The sequence below is a fragment of the Symsagittifera roscoffensis genome, chromosome 8 (genome assembly GCF_963678635.1).
Source record: "Symsagittifera roscoffensis chromosome 8, txSymRosc1.1, whole genome shotgun sequence".
NCBI classification, from domain to species: Eukaryota; Metazoa; Xenacoelomorpha; order Acoela; family Convolutidae; genus Symsagittifera; species Symsagittifera roscoffensis.
The window spans coordinates 22,848,483-22,871,270 of NC_087069.1; the positions used below are offsets into that span (position 1 = coordinate 22,848,483).

Here is a 22,788-nt window from a genome sequence, read left to right on the forward strand (position 1 = left end):
ACAAAAACAGTACCCCTCAGGATTGGAAAAAATAGGACCCCTCCGGATTGGCAAAATTGAGATTAGCTAATGTAAGCTCTCTCAAAATTGGGACCCCTCCGGTTTTGTAAAATTAGTTTTTCTGAGACTTCCTTGATATTCAACCTATACCCCTCCGGATACGTTCTCCGATGCTATTATGTTTTTGTATCAACTAGGAATTGTATGTGGTCCTTCCCTAGACCCTTCCGGATTGAAGTTAAGCCTCTTATTTGACAATTCACGCTAACGGTGAAGGGTCTTATCGCTAGCCTAATTTCGGCTCTATCAAGGTTTTCTGGTGCGTTAAATTGCCTCATTCAACCGTTTCTACCCTTTGGCAGGGGTGTAAGGGCTTTCCAAAAAATATATAAAACGTGAGGGGTCTACCCTCGCGAATTGGTGAATTTGCTAAAAACAAACTCAAAAAATTTTCACGCTTATTTTTTCGACTAATTTTTGATTCTATTAGTAAGCTCAGCTAATTTCTGATCTTTTGGTACCAAGATCAACTGGATCTGCCCAGTAGTTCCAAAGTTATTAACCAAAACGTCTTTTTTCTGAAGTCAAGAAATTTAGGTTCCGCCTAACTTTTTCCGCAATTCTGTTCTTTTCGACCTAAAAATTATTGATCCGATTTGCGTTTTGCGTTACCGAGAAGCTCCGGCCTAAAACTACTGAGCTTTGACTATTTGGATTCGGTACCAAACAAACCTGTTTACTATCACTTAACGAATCTAAATTTCTCATTCTAAAAATTGCTAACACAGCCTGCCCTGGCTGTAGTTTTACTTTTCTGTCTAAAACAATTGGTACCTTGTTTTCGTCTGTTATTATCCTATTCATTCGTTTCTTAACATACTTCCGGTCCGGGTTCTTAATCCTTATTAGAGCGTTGTTCAAGTCGATCATCACGTCAAAATTCCTGACGAAATCTCTGCCCAAGATTAATTGGTCGGCGTCGTCCAAATTCTCTACCACCGGGAAGCTCATCCAAAGATCCCGTCCTCCCATGTGGAGAACCGTTATTGGTGTTATTCCGGCTACGTAAATCGCTCCTCGATTGGCGGCGGCCAGTCGGAGATTCGTTGGAATTAGATATTCCCTCCTGAAGCCCATTCTTTCCCAAGTTTTTATCGGCATCACACTCACTACCGCTCCTGTGTCTAGAAGCCCTGTGACTCCGATTTTCTTTCCGTTGGTGTCGAGCAGATGTGCAGTCACATCTGCTTCGTGCCCAATGTGTACTGCATCTTGTTCCATCATGGCGTCATGGCCTATGCTGTGGACTTCGAGTTCCTCCTCACGCAAATAGATCTGCCCTATTTGGTCACTGTCTGTTGTCGCATAAGTCCTAGTGTAGATACTGATTCCATCCACGTTCAGCATCACTTGATACGGCCCATAGACTTCCACGTAGCGTCCATGAAGCTTCTTTTTTCGAGGGCCACCCGTTGTCAGTAGTGCTCGCACAGCTCTTGACTCAGTTCGTGGCTCCACCTGCCTCAGATAATCTGCATTTGTGTCCAAATGCATCAAAGTGAACTCCGATGGTTCACTCAGATTTCTGATTACCTGGTGTCCCGCTACCGAGATTATTGACTGTATTTTGCTTCCTTGCGGCACCATGCCGAACCTCTGACCGGAGATCACATTAAGTTTCATGCTCAAACTACTTGGTCCCTTTGTCTCTTCGACTTCTGTTGCATCGAAGGTATTCAGTTTCTCCTGTAGTTTCTCATTCTCCAGTTCGAGCTTCACTTTCTGTTCGATCTCTTTTGTCACCAGTTCCTGCTACTCTCTATTTAGAGCATCCCTCGCGGCTGCCCTACTGTCAATCTTGAAGTCATCGGCCGCAGTCACTGGTCCCGGTTCGAATATCTCTTCTGTTACCGCTTGCATTTTCTTCGTCGCCAGCTCCTGCGGTTTGTTTTTTCTGCGCGCCTCGGCTTCACTCAATAGGCGAGCCTTGCTGGCTTTCACTCCTGATAAGGTTTCCTCATGCCTTGGATGCTTGGTGTCTGCTACAGCATCCCAGAATTGCGGACAATCCGATTTAAAATGACCTTCCAAGTTGCAAAAGAAACACCTCGGGCCGAACTTTGCAATTACTTCTCTCATGAAATCTTCTTGATCGACCTCTGAAACATCTTCGTCCTCGAGGCTAAAGCCTATTGCTTTCATACCTTGTTTGTAAGTTGGGTATGCCGACACATGATGGTCTGTTGAACTGCAATTGGCACAAGAGCGTCTCTTGTCTATATCATCCTTCGGTTTATACCAGTTGTTCCCTTGGTTTGCTGGTCCGTTGTTCAAATGGCCATAATTGTTCTTGTAATATCCAGATCTCGAAGGAGGTTTCAACAAAAGATATTCTTTTGACTTGAGCCTCAACTCCTCTGGTGTTGGCGCATTGGTTGATAGTGGTGTGTAATGCGTTGCTAGCATTGTTGGAAGTTCATCAATCTTCACACCATCGATGAATTTCGAGGCTACTGCCAGGTTCATCCTTCTGTTTGACTCATCCGGTTGGCTGCGTCTTCTAAGCATCTCCAAATCGTCTAGAAACTTGTCTATTGTCTCATCTTCTCGTTGCCTCCGTTTCTCGAAGCGCATCGTTGCCTGGTCCCCCTGCACCCCTGATCCGAAACGATTTAACAAGATTTCGAAGATTTTCTCAGCTGTATCTCGCTGATATTGCTTCTTTGCCATGACACAGTTCAGGGCTGTCCCCTCCAAGTTACTGGTAAGCGCAGTGCATTCTTGTCTTTCCGATAAATCCTCTTCCTCGAAATGCAGTTTCATTACCTCTATCCAGGTATCAATACAGCCATCAGATTCGTCTTTGTAGCATCTTGGTTTCTTAAAGACTCTTCTGGACTTCTCACTGCGTTCATTGGTTCTGGATAACCTCGTCAGGAATGTCTCCAAAGACCTGTTCGGGGGTTCAAAGGCTGTGGCCATTGCCGTAGCATCTCTCGAGTGCCCCGCCTGAGTATCATCGCACCTTGTTAAGGGCTCTGTATTCGGTGCATCCCTGCAATCCGAATCGCCGTGACTGTTTCCCCCTTGGCCCACATGACTCCTCCCTGGGCTCGCATGTCTCCTGTTACCGGAATCACCTTTCCCAGTCGCATTTGTGCCTTGCGTCGGTCGTTCGTTAGAGGTCTGTTTGTTCCCCGTTGAACTTGCTCTACTGTTTGGGCCCCATGTTCTATTATCCCTTGTGGCATAGCCTGATGAACGGCCCCTACCTCTAGTGGATCCATATGTCCTCCTCCTTTGATAGTCATTGAAGTTCACCTTCGGCTCCCTGCTGGGACCTCCCGAGTTAGGTTCCCCTTCTTTTGGTCCACTCTTGCTGCCTAGTAGCCCGTCCAACCTATCCATGATAGCCTGAGTTCGCCTCTCCGTCATCGCATCTATTTTTGTGTCAAGAGTCCCAAAAGACTGCTCTTGATGAATTCTTAACTTCTCCATGTCGTCTCTTAAGCGTAACTCTCTCTGTTCCGCTTCTCTTGTCATTCGCGACAAGTTCTTCGCTATGTGTTCGTCCGTTTTTTCCTTCAAGCGTTTTTCGCTCCTACCAACTTCTTGTCTATTGCGGTTTATTTCTTCCCGCAGACTTTCTCTTTCAATGTGGACTGCTCTTTCTAGTTCACTCATTCTTATGGACATCTGATCATTTTGTTCTCCTATACTGCCCACTATGTTGTTCAATGCTTCTTCTAATGATGCCCCGTTTTCCACTAGTGGCGTCACTAGTGGCGGTGTCACCCTGTCGATCCCAGGTAGCTTCGTGCTGGTCGAGATTCGGGCTGTGATTCTCTGCCTCGACGTCTTTTCATTATCCACCTCAGGATCCGCCGATGCGTTGCCTAGCCCTTTGTTTCTATTCCCCCAGTTCGCGTCTCTTAGTTTGTCATACTCGCAAAGCCTCTTGACTGGCCTGGTGTGTTTGCGTCTTTGCTTATCGTTCTCACCACACCAAATTTGTCCTTGGTTCCAGTCTCTCTTTCGACGTATGCCTCACTCTCCTGGGTCGAACTACTGAGGCTGACTTGAGATCCAAAGTCCACTTGCTCGTCTTCGTCCTCTTCTTCCTCCTGGGATTCACCTTCATTTCCTGTGCCCACTCCCATGGTGAAAGGAAAGATATTTCCGAAAGTGTTCTTCATTCTTTCTGAGAACGATGAGGTTGTTGTCTGTTTCTCCGTCACGCCTGCCATCATGGTGTTGTCTGTAGGAGATCTTCTAGTTGCCACAATTTCAGTAGAGAAGTCGGACAGTTCCGACATCTCCTTCTCGGTCCAGTGTCCCGGTGGAAGTGGCAAAATCTTGGCCTTGTTCTACCGGAGTAGATTCACTCGCCAGCCTTCTGTCTCTCCCCTCCGGTCCATGTATTTCCTGGTTCTCATGGCCTGGTCCGGATGGACCTCCGCTTCTGGCACAGCTTTTCGCTCTTCTGAAGACTTCTGACTCCTGTTTTTAACCATTCGGCCTGAAACCGTTTCCCCTTTGTCGGTCCGGGTTCGTATGATCCGTTCCACAAAAGGGTCGGTCATTGCTCTTCTTTGCTTTTTAGGTATGAATTTCCTACAGCTATTACCTCGTTTAGGTATTCTTGACTTGTCTAGACTCATTTTCAATTTATCACTTCTTGATACCTATACACTCAATTCGATTGCTGGTGACCTTCTAGTTTGACTATCGATAAAAATAACACAACAGAATAAATTCCAAAAATTCCTATCAAATAGTGACCACGAATCCTTGTATGTTATCACGGCACAGCGTATTCACAACTTATTCACAATAATTGATTATTAGTCGTAAGAATTGAGAACTAGCACAGTATGATGATATCAGTCAGTTTAAAAGATAGTGTTTTCACTACCCAATTAAGAACAAATTGTTGATTTAAAACCAGATAAAACAAAATAAGAATAATTTTATGCAAAACGTATGTGTATTGTATTTTTAGTCGGTCGCAGTACAATAGTCGAACTTGTTTTATAAAGAGAGAGCTTTCCCTGCTTGGTGGTGCACCAAACAGACAAAACTTGAGGGCAGTAATTTTCTCAAGTGGGCGTCTATTTCACCCACCGAGTCCTGTGTTACCTATCTGCCTTCGGACTGCCCGAGCTGGACCTACTAAAATCCTCAGAGCAGTCACTTTTCTCAAAAAAGTTTTGGATTTCAATCCACACCAATGAGTTACACACTCTTTTTTAATTTAGACTTAGTGTCGCGAATATCCGAGTTTGGACCTGTTTTGTTTTGGTCTGGTCTTTTTCTTTAAAGGCAAGTTACCAGTGCAGTCACTGGTTCCTAGCCTGTCTCTTAATAACCTATTACCTATTAACCTATTATCTTTTCTTCTATTTACTTAAGTCCTTAAACAAAATGGTACCCCTCCGGTTTGACAAAAACAGTAACCCTCAGGATTGGAAAAAATAGGACCCCTCCGGATTGGCAAAATTGAGATTAGCTAATGTAAGCTCTCTCAAAATTGGGACCCCTCCGGTTTTGTAAAATTAGTTTTTCTGAGACTCCTTGATTTTCAACCTATACCCCTCCGGATACGTTCTCCGATGCTATTATGTTTTTTGTATCAACTAGGAGTTGTATGTGGTCCTTCCCTAGACCCTTCCGGATTGAAGTTAAGCCTCTTATTTGACAATTCACGCTAACGGTGAAGGGTCTTATCGCTAGCCTAATTTCGGCTCTATCAAGGTTTTCTGGTGCGTTAAATTGCCTCATTCAACCGTTTCTACCCTTTGGCAGGGGTGTAAGGGCTTTCCAAAAAAAATATAAAACGTGAGGGGTCTACCCTCACGAATTGGTGAATTTGCTAAAAACAAACTCAAAAAATTTTCACCCTTATTTTTTCGACTAATTTTTGATTCTATTAGTAAGCTCAGCTAATTTCTGATTTTTTGGTACCAAGATCAACTGGATCTGTCCAGTAGTTCCAAAGTTATTAATCAAAACGTCTTTTTTCTGAAGTCAAGAAATTTAGGTTCCGCCTAACTTTTTCCGCAATTCTGTTCTTTTCGACCTAAAAATTATTGATCCGAGCTCAAAAGGCCTATAATCTTCTTTTTCAATGCAAAAAACCCGATCTAAAACGCTTTAGTTGAAAAAATTTGCGAAAAAATCTGCTACCTGGACCCCTCCGGATTGATGAATCTACTGAATCAAACACGTTAAGTTCGATTTCTCTGTAACCCGGAAGGCTTTCTGGAAGCGATTTTTTTAGAACCTGTAGATTCACTAGTGCACGTTTTCCGACCAACTATTTTTACTGTCCTAACTCAAAAATTTCAAAAATTTTTCTGAATTTATAGTGTTCCGTTTTCTCAAAAATCACGAAAATTCGGTTTTTGGTACCAAAATAGTTCCAACCACCTCCGAACTAAACTTAACCGGTTCTAGCTACTATAGTAGTGCAATTACGATGTAACGCACTAATTTAGCGCTTTTATCCGTTTCAAAAAATATCGATATGTTAAAAATCGCGACTTGTGGGGGATCAAAATATCCCTATTTTGACCCTAAAAACCGGTCTGTTTTCTTTGTTTTTTCACTGAAAAACGATATAGGAGTATTAACATGGGCTATATAAGTAATAATATTAGTATAATATACCCCTCGGGTTTTTTCAATATCCGAATTAAGGTGCCTAACTCAGGTATTCGCAGTTCGGTGAAGGGTCACTACAGTGCAGCACTGTCGAGCTTCCCACAGATTACTATCTTAACTTTTGTACCAAAAGGGATATAAAACTTGTTAACGATACCCAACAGTCGATTATTATTGTCGTCGAGCCCCTTCTTGTTGCTCCTTGTACTGCTTGCCGGATCAGTCTTCTCCCAAGACCCTTCGGGATTGAGCGCAAATCAGCAGACCCTTCCGGATTGAGCGCAAATTAGCATTAACGTGCTTAAATACTCAAATAACCCTACAGTACAAGCCTCACAAACGGGCTACAAAATTGATCGTAACGATCCTGATCGATATAAATGTCTGTAACAACAATATATCTATCAACAACAAACGGGAGGGTCGGATCACATCTTGTCTGGGGGGATGATTTCTACTAATTTTTTTTACTTTTTTTTGTTTTTGATTTTTTCGGTTATTTTTGTTTTTCTTGGGTACTATACTACTTTTTGTTTAGTTTAAAATATATCTTTAAGTGTTTTTGGTCACAAACCTCTCAGGGAACGAGGGGACGGCCAATACTGCCACCCTTCCTGGAACGTGAATTTGCGGTCTTAACTAGGTTAAAAAGCTATTCACGGTAATCCGGAAGGCTTTTGGGTTCCGAACTACCCTTCCGCCCCGGAGGTTAGGGCCTATTAAGGGCGTTATTATGAGCATCCGCTCGGCGCGGAGTGCTCGTTAACGGTTCTACCGGTCATGATGTTAAAAAAGAATAAACACACGAGCGCCATAAAAACATCTATGAAACATTCGCCCGGAAGTACACATCGACGGAAAACAAAGCCAAGCTATAAAATGACTGGCCAGCGTCTAAACTAAGCTCTTCCTGCTTTTTACCGTCTCTACCAAAGCCAGTTCTTTTGGTGGTTTTTCAAACATCGGGTCGACAAAAACATTACTGCTTTCGGCTTCGGTCAAAACACTCAAAATAATTAACTACACAAAAAATAAGTGTGCTCATGGCTGGGTCTCAGTATCCCCAGACCACGAGGTCACTCCTAAAAACAGGGCTACTATTTTCTATTATATTTTTATTGTTTTTATTCAGTAGATAAAAGTCATCATCCTCATCGAAGATGGATCAACCCTTTCCCCCAACTCCTAGCTTCTCATCGTCGAAAAATGAATTGAGATGTTAAATAAATTCAATTCAAGATATAACCGGGAAGCTAAAAGTTTATATAAAACAGTTTGAATTCAAATCCCGAGACCCCTCCGGATTCCTGAATCCGGGGAAGTAACAACCTTATCTTCTTTCCGGAAGGCTGTTTTTCTACCTTTCACCGTTGTTGTGAACGGCCTTGCAAGGATTGCAGCGACACAATCGTTGCAACTCGGAACGGTCTCTGCTAACTCTGCTATTCGTTGTTGTTTTTCTATCGCAATTATCGTAGTTATCACTATCGCAACTATTGTTGTTCTGATTTTCTTCTGGTTTTCTTCCAAAATGGCGGTTTTTGCCGTTTCTCAGAAGTGCGACTTCTCAGTTCGAATTTTTAAAATTTCAAAATACCAGAATATCATGACCTTCACAGTTTGACTAATCGTCCCAATAACGTCACTAATCTCTCAAAACTGTCAATTCGGAAGGTTAGCTGCTAACTACTCGAAATCGCCGAATCTGCATTTTCGTCCATTCTGGTCGAATGTCACAAACGCCTCTAACGTCGTTTTCGTGCTGCGACGGAAAGTTCCGCTGTGCCAATCCGAGGGAATGGCACATTAGTACAGCTGATCCACTAAAACGGTCAATCTTCCCAGTCCGATGTTATATTAAAAGTTCGATGCATTTTGGCGCCATTCTCGTCGAATGTCACAAAAATTAAAGGCCTGAAAACTGAATCTAAACAAAATGCGATTTTTTTTCAGTTACTTAATGTGAACCTTGGTTACCTAGCATGACCCAGTACACCAGAGTAAGGACCGTTAATCCTGTATGGATTCAAAGATGATGTATTTTCTAATTTTAAACTTTAATGAACTTTTAGTTACCCTCAGAAGAACCCGAGGTTCCGGCCTACGATGCTGATGATAGAACCGCCGGGTCGTCGAGAATAAACACTGATAATGCAAACAATGACGATAAAACTGAAAATGATAACCAGTTCGTTGCCCTACCTCCTCCATATGGAGACAACTCAGATCTGCCCACATATGAGGAAGTAGAACGAATCAAACGCGACGAGGAGGATAGGGTAAATAAATCAATTAGATAACATTTTCATCTATAGTTTTATTATTTCTTAGCTTGTAAAATGTGACATCGTCATTTCACTTGATTTCGATTTTTTTTTCTGGCGCATGAATGATGCATTTAACGGTTTACCAAATTTTTACGTGTATGTTACCAAATTTTTATGGATCTAATAATGTTACAGGACAGCGAGAATCCCTACTCGGCCCTGTTAAATGGATCTATGACAGCAAATCTGTTCAGCTCCGAGATGGAAGTCGGATCAGACTCAATATTCCTCCTCACATTTCTGAGTTAGTTATGATCGTTCTCATTCACAACTGGCGAATAAGATTAATTTTTTTTTGTTCAATATTAAGCTATTTGAAGTAAATTCTGAATGATTTCATAGTTTGAATGTCAGTATTTCCAATAAAAAATGTAATTAATTATAGCTTCAACATAGGTAGAGGTGTAAAAATAGGGAGTGCAGTCTGTATTGAGACAACCACATTTTCATACTCGTCAGTAAGCAAATAAATGCTAATTTAACCAATGAGAATCGAGATTAGCAAGCATTTTTTTGAAATAAATAATTATTGTTCATTAATTTTTTCGGTTATTTTTGTTTTTCTTGGGTACTATACTACTTTTTGTTTAGTTTAAAATATATCTTTAAGTGTTTTTGGTCACAAACCTCTCAGGGAACGAGGGGACGGCCAATCCTGCCACCCTTCCTGGAACGTGAATTTGCGGTCTTAACTAGGTTAAAAAGCTATTCACGGTAATCCGGAAGGCTTTTGGGTTCCGAACTACCCTTCCGCCCCGGAGGTTAGGGCCTATTAAGGGCGTTATTATGAGCATCCGCTCGGCGCGGAGTGCTCGTTAACGGTTCTACCGGTCATGATGTTAAAAAAGAATAAACACACGAGCGCCATAAAAACATCTATGAAACATTCGCCCGGAAGTACACATCGACGGAAAACAAAGCCAAGCTATAAAATGACTGGCCAGCGTCTAAACTAAGCTCTTCCTGCTTTTTACCGTCTCTACCAAAGCCAGTTCTTTTGGTGGTTTTTCAAACATAGGGTCGACAAAAACATTACTGCTTTCGGCTTCGGTCAAAACACTCAAAATAATTAACTACACAAAAAATAAGTGTGCTCATGGCTGGGTCTCAGTATCCCCAGACCACGAGGTCACTCCTAAAAACAGGGCTACTATTTTCTATTATATTTTTATTGTTTTTATTCAGTAGATAAAAGTCATCATCCTCATCGAAGATGGATCAACCCTTTCCCCCAACTCCTAGCTTCTCATCGTCGAAAAATGAATTGAGATGTTAAATAAATTCAATTCAAGATATAACCGGGAAGCTAAAAGTTTATATAAAACAGTTTGAGTTCAAATCCCGAGACCCCTCCGGATTCCTGAATCCGGGGAAGTAACAACCTTATCTTCTTTCCGGAAGGCTGTTTTTCTACCTTTCACCGTTGTTGTGAACGGCCTTGCAAGGATTGCAGCGACACAATCGTTGCAACTCGGAACGGTCTCTGCTAACTCTGCTATTCGTTGTTGTTTTTCTATCGCAATTCTCGTAGTTATCACTATCGCAACTATTGTTGTTCTGATTTTCTTCTGGTTTTCTTCCAAAATGGCGGTTTTTGCCGTTTCTCAGAAGTGCGACTTCTCAGTTCGAATTTTTAAAATTTCAAAATACCAGAATATCATGACCTTCAAAGTTTGACTAATCGTCCCAATAACGTCACTAATCTCTCAAAACTGTCAATTCGGAAGGTTAGCTGCTAACTACTCGAAATCGCCGAATCTGCATTTTCGTCCATTCTGGTCGAATGTCACAAACGCCTCTAACGTCGTTTTCGTGCTGCGACGGAAAGTTCCGCTGTGCCAATCCGAGGGAATGGCACATTAGTACAGCTGATCCACTAAAACGGTCAATCTTCCCAGTCCGATGTTATATTAAAAGTTCGATGCATTTTGGCGCCATTCTCGTCGAATGTCACAAAAATTAAAGGCCTGAAAACTGAATCTAAACAAAATGCGATTTTTTTTCAGTTACTTAATGTGAACCTTGGTTACCTAGTATGACCCAGTACACCAGAGTAAGGACCGTTAATCCTGTATGGATTCAAAGATGATGTATTTTCTAATTTTAAACTTTAATGAACTTTTAGTTACCCTCAGAAGAACCCGAGGTTCCGGCCTACGATGCTGATGATAGAACCGCCGGGTCGTCGAGAATAAACACTGATAATGCAAACAATGACGATAAAACTGAAAATGAAAACCAGTTCGTTGCCCTACCTCCTCCATATGGAGACAACTCAGATCTGCCCACATATGAGGAAGTAGAACGAATCAAACGCGACGAGGAGGATAGGGTAAATAAATCAATTAGATAACATTTTCATCTATAGTTTTATTATTTCTTAGCTTGTAAAATGTGACATCGTCATTTCACTTGATTTCGATTTTTTTTCTGGCGCATGAATGATGCATTTAACGGTTTACCAAATTTTTACGTGTATGTTACCAAATTTTTATGGATCTAATAATGTTACAGGACAGCGAGAATCCCTACTCGGCCCTGTTAAATGGATCTATGACAGCAAATCTGTTCAGCTCCGAGATGGAAGTCGGATCAGACTCAATATTCCTCCTCACATTTCTGAGTTAGTTATGATCGTTCTCATTCACAACTGGCGAATAAGATTAATTTTTTTTGTTCAATATTAAGCTATTTGAAGTAAATTCTGAATGATACTTTCATAGTTTGAATGTCAGTATTTCCAATAAAAAATGTAATTAATTATAGCTTCAACATAGGTAGAGGTGTAAAAATAGGGAGTGCAGTCTGTATTGAGACAACCACATTTTCATACTCGTCAGTAAGCAAATAAATGCTAATTTAACCAATGAGAATCGAGATTAGCAAGCATTTTTTTGAAATAAATAATTATTGTTTATTAATTTTTTCGGTTATTTTTGTTTTTCTTGGGTACTATACTACTTTTTGTTTAGTTTAAAATATATCTTTAAGTGTTTTTGGTCACAAACCTCTCAGGGAACGAGGGGACGGCCAATCCTGCCACCCTTCCTGGAACGTGAATTTGCGGTCTTAACTAGGTTAAAAAGCTATTCACGGTAATCCGGAAGGCTTTTGGGTTCCGAACTACCCTTCCGCCCCGGAGGTTAGGGCCTATTAAGGGCGTTATTATGAGCATCCGCTCGGCGCGGAGTGCTCGTTAACGGTTCTACCGGTCATGATGTTAAAAAAGAATAAACACACGAGCGCCATAAAAACATCTATGAAACATTCGCCCGGAAGTACACATCGACGGAAAACAAAGCCAAGCTATAAAATGACTGGCCAGCGTCTAAACTAAGCTCTTCCTGCTTTTTACCGTCTCTACCAAAGCCAGTTCTTTTGGTGGTTTTTCAAACATAGGGTCGACAAAAACATTACTGCTTTCGGCTTCGGTCAAAACACTCAAAATAATTAACTACACAAAAAATAAGTGTGCTCATGGCTGGGTCTCAGTATCCCCAGACCACGAGGTCACTCCTAAAAACAGGGCTACTATTTTCTATTATATTTTTATTGTTTCTACTCAGTAGATAAAAGTCACCATCCTCATCGAAGATGGATCAACCCTTTCCCCCAACTCCTAGCTTCTCATCGTCGAAAAATGAATTGAGATGTTAAATAAATTCAATTCAAGATATAACCGGGAAGCTAAAAGTTTGTATAAAACAGTTTGAGTTCAAATCCCGAGACCCCTCCGGATTCCTGAATCCGGGGAAGTAACAACCTTATCTTCTTTCCGGAAGGCTGTTTTTCTACCTTTCACCGTTGTTGTGAACGGCCTTGCAAGGATTGCAGCGACACAATCGTTGCAACTCGGAACGGTCTCTGCTAACTCTGCTATTCGTTGTTGTTTTTCTATCGCAATTATCGTAGTTATCACTATCGCAACTATTGTTGTTCTGATTTTCTTCTGGTTTTCTTCCAAAATGGCGGTTTTTGCCGTTTCTCAGAAGTGCGACTTCTCAGTTCGAATTTTTAGAATTTCAAAATACCAGAATATCATGACCTTCACAGTTTGACTAATCGTCCCAATAACGTCACTAATCTCTCAAAACTGTCAATTCGGAAGGTTAGCTGCTAACTACTCGAAATCGCCGAATCTGCATTTTCGTCCATTCTGGTCGAATGTCACAAACGCCTCTAACGTCGTTTTCGTGCTGCGACGGAAAGTTCCGCTGTGCCAATCCGAGGGAATGGCACATTAGTACAGCTGATCCACTAAAACGGTCAATCTTCCCAGTCCGATGTTATATTAAAAATTCGATGCATTTTGGCGCCATTCTCGTCGAATGTCACAAAAATTAAAGGCCTGAAAACTGAATCTAAACAAAATGCGATTTTTTTTCAGTTACTTAATGTGAACCTTGGTTACCTAGCATGACCCAGTACACCAGAGTAAGGACCGTTAATCCTGTATGGATTCAAAGATGATGTATTTTCTAATTTTAAACTTTAATGAACTTTTAGTTACCCTCAGAAGAACCCGAGGTTCCGGCCTACGATGCTGATGATAGAACCGCCGGGTCGTCGAGAATAAACACTGATAATGCAAACAATGACGATAAAACTGATAATGAAAACCAGTTCGTTGCCCTACCTCCTCCATATGGAGACAACTCAGATCTGCCCACATATGAGGAAGTAGAACGAATCAAACGCGACGAGGAGGATAGGGTAAATAAATCAATTAGATAACATTTTCATCTATAGTTTTATTATTTCTTAGCTTGTAAAATGTGACATCGTCATTTCACTTGATTTCGATTTTTTTTCTGGCGCATGAATGATGCATTTAACGGTTTACCAAATTTTTACGTGTATGTTACCAAATTTTTATGGATCTAATAATGTTACAGGACAGCGAGAATCCCTACTCGGCCCTGTTAAATGGATCTATGACAGCAAATCTGTTCAGCTCCGAGATGGAAGTCGGATCAGACTCAATATTCCTCCTCACATTTCTGAGTTAGTTATGATCGTTCTCATTCACAACTGGCGAATAAGATTAATTTTTTTTGTTCAATATTAAGCTATTTGAAGTAAATTCTGAATGATACTTTCATAGTTTGAATGTCAGTATTTCCAATAAAAAATGTAATTAATTATAGCTTCAACATAGGTAGAGGTGTAAAAATAGGGAGTGCAGTCTGTATTGAGACAACCACATTTTCATACTCGTCAGTAAGCAAATAAATGCTAATTTAACCAATGAGAATCGAGATTAGCAAGCATTTTTTTGAAATAAATAATTATTGTTTATTAATTTTTCCTTGTCTCGATTCTGATTGGTTGATATAGCATTTGTCTGCTTACTGACATGTATGAATGCGCGGTTGTCTAAATACGGCTACGTAACCAAAATAGTGAGCCTCCACTTCGTGTTTTAGTCGCTCTGATGTTCAGCTGGGTGGGTTTCATGTTGACCTTCTGCGTGTCCAACAGCATGGCAGGCAGATACGGGGCGATCAGTGGCTTCGGCCTCTCCCTCATCAAGTGGACTGTCCTCATATCCCACTCCCAGTACAACAATCCAGCTGCAACTGCAACAGCAGCCGGCACTCCAGAAGACGTGCCCAACTACTGGTTCAATGCATGGGTGTGTCACTGAAGCTCGCTTTTCAAATCCTGTCTTAGCTCAAATAACGCCCTCATTCTCCAAAACCATAAATAAATGTTACTCGAAAAGTCGATTTCCACTTTCAAGTGTCGTGTAAACGGGAACAAGATTTTTCCGTTTACAACTGTTCTTACAAGTCTGTAAGAAATTGCACTTCCTTTATTTTTTGAACCATAACAATTTCCAGGCTCGTTCCATTTTGGCCTTGAGGTAACCCGGTTGTATTTTGCACCCAGAGGTTCGAGTCCGGGTCGGATCTTGTTTTTTCAATATGTATGTAATTGAATTTTTTCAGTGGAAAATGGAATGGCATGGCTTTTGTTCGTTTGCTGATTTTTTTTGTCGGCTTCATTTCCAAAGCAACGAAAATTTTTTCGGATTTCAAAGTTTCCTACTATAATTAGCAGTCGCCTGGTTATTTCATTACTTTACAAATTCATGTCTTTAAATTTTTTTGTATACTATTTTTTTACGCTTGTCTATTTTTGTCTATTTTTCTTACGTTTGCGATAAGCAAGCGTTATCAAACTGGAATCTAGACTTTTTTCTAGCTTACAAGTAGTTTGACAAAAATAAGCTGAATTACTTGCTGACTTCTTTTCAATTCTTGTCTTCTCTTAACATCTCGCAGGTTGCTTCTCCCTTGGTGTGTAGGTAAAACAGTTACCCTTGAACCCTAGGGTCTGGGGTTCGAGTCGTGGCGAGATCTTGTTTTTTCAGGATCAAGGAGTTTTTTTTTCAGTTCAGTTGGTGTCTGCGTAAAGATTGTCGGCTTAGTTGCCACATTACTGATTTTTTTTCTTGCAAGCAACGTTCATTGTAGCTACAAGTGCAAGTGCTGTTCATTCTAGTTTCAAGTGGGACTTGAAAGGTTAAAAAAATTTAAAAATCGTTTCTTTTTTCGGTTCAAGTGGTTTCAGCTCAAAGATTGCTAGCTTAGTTGCCTTATCACTGATTTTTTTGTGCTGTAAACAAATTTCTTTCTACTTGCAAGTGCAAGTTTTGTCCATTGTTTTTAAGGTGGGACTTAAATTTTTTATATAAATTTTTTGTCTGCTCAAAGATTGTCGGCGTCGGCTCTGTTTCTTTTCGTAAATTTTGTTCCGTTGTTGCTGATTTGAAACTCAAGTGTCTGGCATGTTTGCTTGGAATGAACTTGTTTCGAGACATATGAGAGTTTATATGACCTAGTTTTATTTCGTTTTTTAATGTTTTTTTCGTTTTTTAAAGTTTTTTTTCTGTTTGTGTTGTAGCGCAAGTGGTGTGAAGCTCCGCTTCGCCTCTGTGTAATAAAAAGGTTTCGGTTGATGTTCTAAGAGCTTAGTAAAATTATTTTGTGTCGTTCGAAAGGCGAAACTGAATCCAGTCCTTATTAAAATATTTCTGCCACTCTCTTCCTATGTTCAAGTTGTACCGTGTGTCTCATGTTCAAGATTTCCGACACAAACGAAGTTTTGCTCGTCTAAGCCTTATTACCTTTGCGATAAGCAAGGGTATTGTAATCGTGTACTAGACGTTTTTTTACCGTAAATAGTCTTAGGATTATAATGGTCACCTGTGTAGGAATGGTAAATTTCAAACATGAGTACTTTCCTTAAAGTTAAAATAAAATTACCTTCATTTAGGTAGTAGTAAATAGGTGTCGGCCGTTTCCGGTGTTTGTTTCTTTCGAATAATTTTCTGGAAAAAAATGTTTCAAGATTTGTTTCGAATTCGTGGTTTCCGTCCTTGTTTCCGTCAGTTCGTTTCCCGTTTTTTGAAATTTCCCGGTTTTTGAAATGAAATTTTTTTGAGACTGTTTCGTTTCGACTCTTTTGTTAAGCACGGTTTTGTTTCATTTTGAAATTGATGTTGAAAGTTTGTAACTTGTCATTTTACCTTGTCTGATTTTAAATAATTTTTATGTATATTTCGATTAAACCGTTTCGGTTTGTTTTATGGCATAATGAACTTATATTGCGTTGTTTCGAGGGCAAAATTTTCTGTTCGACAAAATTAGGTATTATTACACTTGCGATAACAAGTGTCTTGAAATCGAGAAGACTTTTTCCAATAAACAACTTACGCGTTTTTATTTTTCTTCAGCTCGTTTTTTGATGAACATTCACAGCACAACCTCCAGGTTCCTTCCCACCTGGCCTAGAGTTAACGCCGTCGTCTTCGTACCCTAGGGGATGAAGTTCGGCCTAATTTTCATATCACTCATCTGGTTTTTCCTGTAAGCAACTTTCCTTGCAAGTGCAAGTAGTGTTCTTTGTAGGTTCAGGAAGGTGGACCTGAAACTTTTAAGTTTTTTTAAATTTTTTTTGGCTTAACAGGTGTCTGCTCAAAGATCGTTGGCTTTGTTGCCACATCACTGTTTTTTCTTTTCTTGTGCTGTAGGCAACGTTGCTTGTATTTGAAATTGTTAGTGTTGTTCATTCTAGTCTCAGGCCAGACTTAAAATGAAAGATTTTTTAAAATTGTATTTGTGTCTGCTCAAAAATCGTCGGCTTCGTTTCTTCTTTGTAAGTTTTGTTCCCATGCTAATTTAATACTCAACTTTTTGCCATTTTAGCCTAGAATGGGTTTCTATCGAGGCATACGAAAATTTAAATTCAGTCAGAATTAGTGTTTTTCAACGTTTTCCATTTTTTCGACTTATGTTTCTTATGTTTGTGTTTAATCGCAAGTGGTGTAAAGCTCAGCTTCACCTCTCTGTCATATATTGTAATGCCTAAGAGATTATTTGAAGCAAGGCATGGTGAAGAGAGTTAAAGCTGGGTGGGGCAGCGGAGGGCGAGGAGGGTCAAGGCTAAGGAGGAGGGGCAAGGCTAAGTAGGGCAGGGCGAGGAGATGCAAGGCACGATAGGGCAGCGCAGGGCGAGGAGCAAAGCAGCGTAGGGCAGGGCGAAAAGGGACAAGTCATGATAGGGCGAGGAGGGACAAGGTAGGGTATGGCAGCCCAGAGCGAGGAGGAGCAAGGCATGGTACACAAGGCGAGAAGGGTAAGGCAGGGCGAAGAGGAACACGGGAGGATAGGGTAGTGCATGTCTGGGAAGGGGCGTGGCAATGCAAGATAAAACAGGTCACTCTAAGACAGGGCAGTGCAAAGCAGTGTGAGGAGGAAAAAGGCTGGGAAGTGAGCACGGCAGCACAATGCAAGGCAGCGAAATGCAGATCAGGGTAGCGCAAGGCAAGGAGGAGCAGGTTGGGCGGCGCAAGACAATGCAAAGATTGGAAATGCAAAACAAGGCAATACAGGGCATCGCAGGGAGAGGTAAGTCAAAACCAGACAGCGCAGCGCAAGGAGGTGCTAGATAAGACCGGGCTTGAAAGAGCAAGGCTTCTCAAAGCAAAGCCGGTTAGTGTAAGAATGGGATCCAATCAGTCATTCATTCATACATACAACAATTTCATCAAGCCGCCCATTCTTCCAACTATTATTTCATTCAAGCATTCATTCATCAAGCCATCCATATTTTCATCGATTCTTCCACTTTTCTATCCAACAAGCAATCTATGCATATCCAGTCAGTCATCCATCGAATCTTCTATCCATTCTTCCAACCATCTACCCAATTTTCGATCCGTTCAGCCAGCCATATATCCATCCATGAAGCTATGGCTATCCATCTATCCATTCGGTCATTAATCCATTCATTCACCCATCAAACTTTAAGCTGTCCAACCATCCATCCAGCTATCCATCGAGACATCCGTATGTCCAGCCAGACATTGATCTAGTCATCCATCATCTGTCTATCCAATCATCCATCCAGCTATCCATCGAGACATCCGTATGTCCAGCCAGCCATTGATCTAGTCATCCATCATCTGTCTGTTCATCCAATCAAGCCATTCATCGTCCATCAATCCAGCCAGCCTTTTATCCATCCATCCCTCCAGTCATTTCCTTACAGCCAGACTTGCGGACATCCATCATCCAGCCTACCAGCAAGCCCTCTATCTATCTAGCCACCCATCGTCAATCCATTTATCTATCCAGTCATCTTTATGTTCAGGTATCCAGCCATACATTCATCTAGCCATCTAATCAATCTCACAGACCATCTATTCATCAAACTTCATGCATTCATCCATCTATCCAACCATCTATCATGTCAGCCATCTACCCAGCTATTTATGAGTTCTTCCAACCATCCTTATAGCCATCCAACGAGCTAGACATCTATATATTCATGCATCCATCAATCTATTCATTCTTCATCAAAATTCCAACTAGCAATCAATGAAGTTGTCCATCCAAAGATCCATCCATCCATGAAGCCATATATCCACCCTGTTAACACTCATCCACCCATCCAGCATTCTACCCATCCATTCATCAATCCACTCATCTATTAAACCATTCATAAATTCAATCGTCTATCCATTCATCCATCAAAGCATCCATCCAGCCATCCGTTTTTCTAGCTAGCAACACAACCAGCCAACAATCTATGTATCAATCTAATTATCTAATCATTCATCGTCCATCCATGTAGCCATAAACCGTCCATCAATCCACTCAGTATTCTATTCAGCCGTCCATCCATCCCTACATCAAGCCAGCCAACATCCATCCATCCCTTCAGCAATCCATCTAGCCAAGTTTCCACCCGTCGTTCCTCCAATCAGTGATCCATCTTTCTGTTCAGCCATTCATCCATCTAACCAGCAAACCTTCCATGCATCCATTGAGTCAGCCATCCATCCATCAGTCATCAATCCAGCCATCTATCGATATTTTCCTTGTTGCGATCCAACCATTTTGCCATCTGATTTTTGCTGCTGCTGCCATCCGTCCGTCCAGCAAGCCATTGGGCCATTCATCAACGCGTCCATCAATCCAACCAGCCTTTCAGCCTACTATCCATCCATAAAGTCATGCATCCATCCATCGATGCAGCCATGTATCCATCGATTCATCCGTTTATCCATCCATCCAATAATCCATCGGTTCATTGGCGTTTACCCAAGTAATACCGGCTCAGTGGTTTCTCGACACTTGTTGCTGCGGTTGGGTTTCTCGACTGTTATTTACACTTATGAGTAGCGAAGTGTATTAGTACGAATTTTTTTTTGTTTCTAACCTAACTCACAAATAAAAGTGTTCATTAAAAGTGCTCACTTATTTGGTGGCACTTTGTGATAATCACGATCTGTAGCATAGGAAAATTCATGGCATTTGTTCTCTGCTTTATTCGTGGCTAGTATTGTGATTCACCAAGCGTCCATGGCTGAGTGGTTTGTGCGTGAGACTCATAATCTCAATGTCGCAGATCGAATCCGAGACGTAGCCGATTTTTTGTCAATTCGAGTCTTATTTCTACTTTTCTTGTTGCTCTTTTTGGAGCTCCTTTTTGTCGTGTTCTCGCTTAGCCTCTGTGTCTGAAATTGAGTTTGCGTTTCAGAAAACCTTTTTCATTTTTTTCGAAAATGAGTTTGTCTTATTTTCTATTCGCCAAATTTCACGACTACGTTTGCATTATATCCAATGTGTGCAAAGCTCCCTTTTGCCTCGGTATGTATTTTTTTCATGGAAAAAATCAATCATCAAAGTTTCTCAGCTGTATTTTATTATTTTTACCTGGGGACTTTTGAAACAGGTTGAAATTTAAACGGAAACTCAGTTTTGTTTTGTTGTTTTCCGACCACGGAATGGGAATGAACTTTGTATTCGGATGTTTTCATTCACGAAAAATCAGTTGCCAGAAAGATATTATCGTCATAAACAATCATTCCTTCCCCCATCTAAATTTAAGCGTTGAGCCAACATGCAAAATACTGCGCTCTGGTTGACTGAAAATGAAACAAGTTTGGTTTAGGGAGGTTTTTCACTTGATGTGATAGTTTAAGCTCAAAAAGTGTTTTTTTTTTGGTTGACAGGTGTCGTGGCTGCTGATATTGTCTGGCGGGATGATCTTCGTGAAGGGTATCTACATGTATGTGAAGGCTAAGCAAACAGCGTACGAGAACAGTACTCAAATGCGAAACCAGACAACTGAAGACGACAACAACAGTACGGAAGAAGAGCAACAGAGACACTCGAGGCAGTTCTCACTTTTCTACTTCTACTAGTCAAATAATGACAAATGCAGGGTAATTCATGATAGTTGGGTCCCTTGAAAACCAAATATGATTGTCGGGTTTTTGGAAGCTCTTATCGCTGCAGAAGGACTTTTCAATCGATAGCGTTTTAACTATCCAAAACTTTCACCAAATGTTCTATCAGACTTTAAGTAGAGAAAGTTGGTTACGGTCATGAGAGATTTTTTTTAATGATTTGTAACTTCATATTTTGTGAATCATGCAGAATTGAAGGGTCCAACTATCATTAATTTGCCCATTAGAGAGGGGAGTTGACTTTAATAAACGAGCCTGATCATCAGCAGAGTTCTTAAGAGAAGCGAAAAAGGAGAGAAACTTTAGGATGTGAGTTTCAATGATAGTACAAAAGAGGGAAAAAAGATACAAAGACATAATCATTCCTATTTTGAAAGAATATTATAAATTTCTTCTTCCTTTCAATTTTCAAGAAGAACATGATAAGCATTATTTGTTTTGTGCTTTTGCAATTGAATGGGCATCAAGCAAGATGAACTTTCTTGAATTACTTTTGAAAATGATTAATATTTAGATTTTAAAATATATGGTTTGCTGGTTTTCTAACCATATTTGTTCGAATTTCGAAGGCAGAAAACTATTGTATTGCTTGCTTGATGTTTGCTTGAATCAGCGAAGAAATCTTTAGCTCCATCATGAATTATTAGCTCCTTTAAAGTGTAAAATATCCTCATGTTTTATTAAATGAAGCTTCCTGAATGTAGTGAATAGATTTAGCACCATTTTCATTTCTGTTGGTTTTGTTCTGGTTCTTGCTTGGCTCGTGTTTTCACTTCAATTTTAAAAATCCCTCAGGGATAAATCTTGACTGCTCAAAAGTTCAAATCCTGCTCGAAAACTGAATCGTTGGTCTGCTTATATTCCCTCTAGGTATTTAATTTTGAAGTTAGTTAGAACGTTTTAATCATTGCAGATCTTATGTTTAAAAAAAACGATAAAAATTTTTCTCAAGAAAAAAGTTATTTTAAATTTGCCTCATTTTTAAAACCAAGAAAGCAGGCCAAATTTGTCGGGGTATAGTCCCACTGTGTTATCTGTTCGGTTGCTCTTTCTTTGTATAAACCAGTGTATAATAGTATAATATTTTACTTAAACAACCAATCGCGCTCAACTATGTTTATGTAACTAAACATCATACAGGGAAGGTAGTTTGGGAAAAAGTATGTCAGTTGAAATGAATGAATTTTGAATTTCAATCACCACTTATTAGATTCGGATCCAAATTTAATTTTGCTATCATTTTTTTTTTTTTGTATATCTGAAAAGAAAACAAGAATAGACAAGTAGCACCGAAAGCTCCGAGTTGCTGTGCAAGTAGCACCGGAAGCTCCGACCTTATTTTAAAAAAAAAACGATATGTTTCAAACTTAACGTTTTTGTTGCGTGACGTGATGAGAGGAAATAGACTCAAGCTTTAATTATTAGTAAATCAAGCATAATCGGACTAAATTTGTCTTTACACTTGCGAAGCGAGTTTATTAGTACAAACCTTCTTTTTTCAACCTAAGCGCAAATAAAAATGCCACTTCTGGTCGCACTTTGAACGGAAGAGGCTGCTGTAGCAGTATAATGTCTTATTTGCTTTAATATTTGATTAGCAAAAGTTTAACGGTTGATGCATTTATAATTCATGAAAATTTATCTGTTTCAAACAGCAGTACAATGATAAAAAGCTCGATTTCTTAAGTTTTTCAACTCGATGTATCTCTGTATATACTTTTTTGAAATAAGTAGTGTATAAATACTTTGGCTTTATGCTTTCCAATTTATTACTTGCAAAATTGTCTGTTTTTGTATTTGATGCTACTTTTGCTGCATTGAATTGGCAATTCATTAGCAAATGTAGCTGCGTTATTGGTGGCTATTTTTTTGGTGATTTTACGCATCCGTGGCTGAGTGATTAGTGCGTGAGACTCAAATTTGCTAGATCGCAGATTTGAACCCGGCACGTAGCTAATTCGAGGCTTATTTCTACTTTCTCTTTTTTTTCACTTGATAGAGGTACTTTTTGGTCGTGTTCTCGCAAGGGTTTGC

At 40.3% G+C, this 22,788-nt stretch overlaps 4 protein-coding genes across 4 annotated transcripts in view; all 4 read left to right on the forward strand.

The window, feature by feature from the left end:
* The window catches only part of LOC134852911 (NAD-dependent protein deacetylase sirtuin-2-like), a 190,429-nt gene that overhangs the window by 122,306 nt on the left and 45,335 nt on the right, over nucleotides 1–22,788 (forward strand). The gene's annotated exons all lie outside the window — the stretch shown is intronic.
* On the forward strand, nucleotides 8,614–9,239 carry LOC134853506 (uncharacterized). The gene is made up of 3 exons (XM_063869504.1): nucleotides 8,614–8,663; nucleotides 8,736–8,942; nucleotides 9,126–9,239. The coding sequence occupies exons 1-3, from the start codon at nucleotides 8,646–8,648 to the stop codon at nucleotides 9,237–9,239; spliced, it is 339 nt and encodes a 112-aa protein (XP_063725574.1). The 5' UTR covers nucleotides 8,614–8,645.
* On the forward strand, nucleotides 10,986–11,618 carry LOC134853507 (uncharacterized). Its single transcript, XM_063869505.1, has 3 exons — nucleotides 10,986–11,043; nucleotides 11,116–11,322; nucleotides 11,505–11,618. Exons 1-3 carry the CDS (start codon nucleotides 11,026–11,028, stop codon nucleotides 11,616–11,618), a joined length of 339 nt encoding a protein of 112 aa, XP_063725575.1. The 5' UTR covers nucleotides 10,986–11,025.
* On the forward strand, nucleotides 13,364–21,993 carry LOC134852958 (NEDD4 family-interacting protein 1-like). The gene is made up of 6 exons (XM_063868849.1): nucleotides 13,364–13,424; nucleotides 13,497–13,703; nucleotides 13,886–13,994; nucleotides 14,417–14,625; nucleotides 20,518–20,730; nucleotides 20,982–21,993. Exons 1-5 carry the CDS (start codon nucleotides 13,407–13,409, stop codon nucleotides 20,707–20,709), a joined length of 735 nt encoding a protein of 244 aa, XP_063724919.1. The 5' UTR covers nucleotides 13,364–13,406; the 3' UTR covers nucleotides 20,710–20,730; nucleotides 20,982–21,993.

Excerpts from the sequence above, each read along its gene's own strand:
- LOC134853507 (XM_063869505.1), top strand. Across the intron at positions 11,323-11,504 it reads AACGCGACGAGGAGGATAGG|GACAGCGAGAATCCCTACTC; the intron begins GTAAATAAATCA and ends ATAATGTTACAG.
- LOC134852958 (XM_063868849.1), top strand. Across the intron at positions 13,995-14,416 it reads ATTCCTCCTCACATTTCTGA|TCGCTCTGATGTTCAGCTGG; the intron begins GTTAGTTATGAT and ends TTCGTGTTTTAG. Across the intron at positions 14,626-20,517 it reads ACTACTGGTTCAATGCATGG|GTGTCGTGGCTGCTGATATT; the intron begins GTGTGTCACTGA and ends TTTGGTTGACAG.
- LOC134853506 (XM_063869504.1), top strand. Across the intron at positions 8,943-9,125 it reads AACGCGACGAGGAGGATAGG|GACAGCGAGAATCCCTACTC; the intron begins GTAAATAAATCA and ends ATAATGTTACAG.